This window comes from Oratosquilla oratoria, chromosome 39, assembly GCF_046742065.1.
Source record: "Oratosquilla oratoria isolate Oo_2021 chromosome 39, ASM4674206v1, whole genome shotgun sequence".
Classification (NCBI taxonomy): domain Eukaryota; kingdom Metazoa; phylum Arthropoda; class Malacostraca; order Stomatopoda; family Squillidae; genus Oratosquilla; species Oratosquilla oratoria.
In genome coordinates this window covers 14,370,711-14,375,710 of record NC_134815.1, presented here as the reverse complement: position 1 = coordinate 14,375,710, position 5,000 = coordinate 14,370,711, and the positions used below count along the sequence as shown (strand labels likewise).

At 52.2% G+C, this 5,000-nt stretch overlaps 1 protein-coding gene across 4 annotated transcripts in view; it reads left to right on the top strand.

Annotated features, from left to right (window-relative positions):
• LOC143020296 (uncharacterized) overlaps nucleotides 1-5,000 on the top strand; it is a 36,493-nt gene that overhangs the window by 31,452 nt on the left and 41 nt on the right. For all 4 annotated transcript variants that reach the window (XM_076176553.1, XM_076176554.1, XM_076176556.1 and 1 more), the window contains exon 4: nucleotides 4,456-5,000. This exon is cut by the window's right edge and continues 41 nt beyond it. In XM_076176553.1, coding sequence (XP_076032668.1) covers nucleotides 4,456-4,470 — 15 coding nt within the window. In that variant the 3' untranslated portion in view covers nucleotides 4,471-5,000. The remainder of the gene's footprint in view (nucleotides 1-4,455) is intronic.

The window sequence follows — 5,000 nt, the reverse complement described above, 5'->3', positions numbered from 1 at the left end:
CGGTTCCTACTGAAACTCGGTCCCTACGGAAACCCGGTCCCTAAGGAAACCCGGTCCTACGGAAACCATGATCCTAAGGAACCCCGTCTCCTGATGAACCCCGGCTCCTAATAAACCCCTGTTCCTGAGGAATCCCGGTCCCTACGGAAACCCGGCCCCTACGGAAACCCGGCTCCTACGGAAACCCGGCTCCTACGGAACCATGGTCTTCAGATCCCCGGTCCCTACGGAACCCTGATCCCTACGGAACCCCGGTCCCTACGGTACCTACGGAACCCCGGTCCCTACGGTACCTACGGAACCCCGGCTCCTACGGAAACCCGGCTCTCGAGGAACTCCGGCTCCCGAGGAACCCCAGCTCCTAGAGAGCCCCGGCTCCTACGGCACTACGGCTCCTACGGAAACCCGGCTCCTACGGACACCAGGCTCCTTCGGAGCCCCGTCTCCTACGGAACCCCGCCTCCTACGGAATTCCGGCTGCTACGGAACCCCGGCTCCTACGGAACTTGGCTCCTACGGAACCCCGGCTCCTGATGAGCCCCGGCTCCTGATGAGCCCCGGCTCCTGATGAGCCCCGGCTCCTGATGAGCCCCGGCTCCTGATGAGCCCCGGCTCCTACGGAACCCCGGCTCCTACGGAACCCCGGCTCCTACGGTACCCCGGCTCCTACGAAACCCCGGCTCTTACGGAACCCCGGCTCCTACGGAACCCCGGCTCCTACGGAACCCCGACTCCTGCGGAACGCCAGCTCCTACGGAACCCGGCTCTTACGGAACCCCGGCTCCTATGGAACCCCGGCTCCTACAGATCCCCGGCTCTAAGAGAACCTCGACTTCTACGGAACCCCGGCTCCTACGGAACCCCGGCTCCTACGGAACCCCGGCTCCTACGGAACCCCGGCTCCTACGGAACCCCGGCTCCTACGGAACCCCGGCTCCTACGGAACCCCGGCTCCTACGGAACCCCGGCTCCCGAGGAACCCCGAATCCTGAGGAACATCAGCTTCCGAGGAACCCCGGCTCCTAGGGAACCCAGGCTCCTACGGATCCTAGGCTACTAAGGAACCCCTGCTCCTATAGAACCCCGGTTCCTAAGCAATCCCCGGCTCCTAAGCAACCCCGGCTCCTACGGAACCCCGGCTCGTGATGAACCCCGATTCCTGATGAACCCCAGCTCCTGATGAACCCCAGCTCCTGATGAACCCCGGGTCCTGATGAATCCCGGTTCCTAATTAACCCCGGCTCCTGATGAACCCCGGCTCCTACGGAACCACATCTCCTGATGAACCCCAGCTCCTGAGGAGCCCCGGATCCTGATGAACTTCGGTTCCTGAGGAACACCGGTCCCAATAGAACCCCGGTCCCTACGGAAACCCGGTTTTTACGGAAACCCGGTCCCTACGGAAACCCGGTCCCTCCGGAACCCCGGTCCTCCAGATACCCGGCTCCTGAGGAACCATGGGTCCTGATGAACCCCGGCTCCTAATGAACCCCGGCTCCTGAGGAACCCTGATCTCTACGGAACCCCGGCTCCTACGGAAACCCGGCTCCTACGGAACCCCGGTCCCTACGGAACCCCGGTCCCTACGGATCCCCGGTCCCTACGGAACTCCGGCCCCAGGGAACCCCGGCTCCTACGGAACCCCGGCCCCTACGGAACCCCGGCTCCTACGGATCCCCGGCTCCTACGGAACCCTGTCCCTACGGAACCTCGGCTCCTACGGAACTCCGGCTCCTGCGGAACCCCGGCTCCTGCGGAACCCCGACCCCTGCGGAACCCCGACCCCTTCGGAACCCCGACCCCTGTGGAACCCCGGCTCCTGCGGAACCCCGGCTCCTACGGAACCCCGGCTCCTGCGGAACCCCGGATCCTGCGGAATCCCGGATCCTGAGGAACCCCGGCTCCTGAGGAACCATGGCTCCTTAGGAACTCAGGCTCCATAGGAACCCCTGCTCCTGATATACCCCCGCTCCTACGGAACCCCGGTCTCTCTGGAACCCCGGTCCCTCTGGAACCCCGGTCCCTCTGGAACCCCGGTCCCTCTGGAATCCCAATCCCTCTGGAACCCCGGTCCCTCGGGAACACCGGTTCCTATTGGAACACCGGTTCCTATTGGAACACCGGTTCCTATTGGAACACCGGTTCCTATTGGAACACCGGTTCCTATGGGATCCCGGTTCCTATAGGACCCGGTTCCTATGGGACCTCGTTTTCTATTGGACACCGGTTCCTATGGTACCCCTGTTCCTATGGGACCCCGGTTCCTATGGGGCCCCGGTTCCTATGGGGCCCCGGTTCCTATGGTGCCTCGGTTCCTATAGGACCCCGATTCCTATGGGACCCCGGTTCCTATGGGACCTCGGTTCCTATGGGGCCCCGGTTGCTATGGGACCCCGGTTGCTATGGGACCCCGGTTGCTATGGGACACCGTTTCCTATGGGGCCCCGGTTGCTATGGGACCCCGGTTCCTATGGGTCCCCGTTTCCTATGGTGCCTCGGTTCTTATAGGACCCCGGTTGCTATGGGACCCCGGTTGCTATGGGACCCCGGTTGCTATGGGACCCCGGTTGCTATGGGACCCCAGTCTCTATGGGACCCCGGTTTCTATGGGACCCCGGTTGCTATGGGACCCCGGTTCCTATGGTACCCCGGTTCCTATGGGGCCCCGGTTCATATGGAACCCATGCTACTATGGAGCCCATGCTCCTAAGGAACCCCGGCTCCTATAGAACCCTATCTCCTAAGGAACCCCTGACTTCTAGGGAACCCTGATTCTTAAGTAACCCCTGCTCTGAAGGGACTCCGGCTTTTAACGAATATCGGCCCCTAAGGAACCCCGGCTCTTAAGGAACCCCGACTTCTAAGGAACCCCGGCTCCTAAGGAACCCCGTTTTCCATGGAGCTCCGGCCCCTAAGGAATCCCGGCCCTTAAGGAAACCCGTCTCCTAAGGAACCCCGACTTCTAAGGAATCCGGCTCCTAAGGAACCCCGGGTCCAACAGATCCCCGGCTCCTAAGGAACCCCTGCTCCTAAGCTAGGTTTGCAATGTCTATCAACAAAGCTCAAGGTTAATCAGTGAAATTAGTTGGACTGCAGCTTCTACAGTACTTCTTTTCTCATGGTCAGCTCTACGTTGGAAGCTCCAGGGCTAAAAATCCAAAGAATCTTTAAATTTTTACTCCCAACAAGAAGACACAAAATGTTGTGTATCCTACTGTATTGCAGTAACTATCTACTACAATACCTTTAAATAAGATTAGATTAAATGTGTTACTTATTCAACTGTTTTTAGAGTATCATTTAAGGCCTGGAAAGCGGTGTCTTGGCCAGTAGAATGGGCATAATGTAGAATGACTAAAATAATTTCTCATTTACTTAATAAACCCTGTGAAGAGCGTCAAAATAAACTTGATTTATCTAACTTATCTAAAAGTAGAATACTGGGTGATTTAAGTGATTTAATTGAAGTCTTTGAAATGTTCCATGGCTACCTTAATGTGAACATAGAAGATTGTTTTATTGTGGACCGTAGTAATGTCACAAGAAATAATGTTTACAAAATAGTCTATAAGCAATCAAACGCCAATGAATAATAAAATAAGAAGAATAAAAAGAATCTTTAACAGCATTATAGTTGTATGGAGCATATTACCTGTTCATGTCGTGAGTTCAGATACCAAAGACACTTCCTGAGGATGCCCGCAATTGCACTCAATCTCAACTAAACAACATTTTTATATAAACAAAAGACGTAAAAAAAAAAAAAAATCTCGCCACTTATTTTTCACCCATATCACATGGGTATAGCTATAATGATTATTGGCTAAGCAAATACAAAAGTAAAGTAAAAAAAAAAAAAAAAATCATACTGTAAGGCTACAGTGCATCTTATTTCAAGAGACACTCGTGATGTACTGTATATTCCCTTGTTGATAGATAGCTGTTTTTCTAAAACTTCTGAAAAATTATATTTTGTATACACACACACACACACACACACACACACACACACACACACACACACACACACACACACACACACACACACACACACACACACACACACGCACACACTCACACACACACACACACACACACACACACACGCACACACACACACACACACACACAAACACACACACACACACACACAATACACACAAACACATACACACACACACGCATACACACACACACATACAAACACACACACACACACACACACACACACACACACACACACACACACACACACACACACACACACACGCACACACACACACACACACACACACACACACACACACACACACACACACACACACACACACACACACACACACACACACACACACACACACACACACACACACACACACAGATAGACTTTGAACTCTGTAATTATTTCAACCGCTAGAATTGATTTATGTCTAATATCATCTCTGATCATTTCAGGAGCTGCTTCAGTAGTTACATTAAAAGTTCGGGCGATGTTCAGTCCAGCTACAGCTCCAGCCAGCTTCAACTTGCTTCAACAGTGCTGCAGTTTGAAGAGATACACAGTACATGAATGTGCAATAAGTTTAAATGGAGAATGAATGGAAATGACGCAATGTGGACAAATGAGATAATAAGATGACAAAGCTTGTGAATATTTGATAAAAGTGAGAGGCACATTTTCCTTTACTTCCGCGCTTACAAGGGCTTGTCAGATTATGTACTTTTCATAAACCTTTAAACTAATAGGAGATGATCTGTTCTTATATTGATTTCAGAGGGTGTTTATCATTGAAGATTGATTAATTTTAAATATAAACAAAAAACAGGATTGCCTTGTTGGGCAAAATACAATTGGTTCTTGTGAACGAGGAAAGTCTTAGGAAAATTATTGGATTAATTGATCGATGGAGTGAACTAAAATGATACATGGATGATACCAAGTTACATTCAGAAGCATTTTTTTAATCTTTCTTGAAATGTGCACAAAAAAAAAAGTCAAG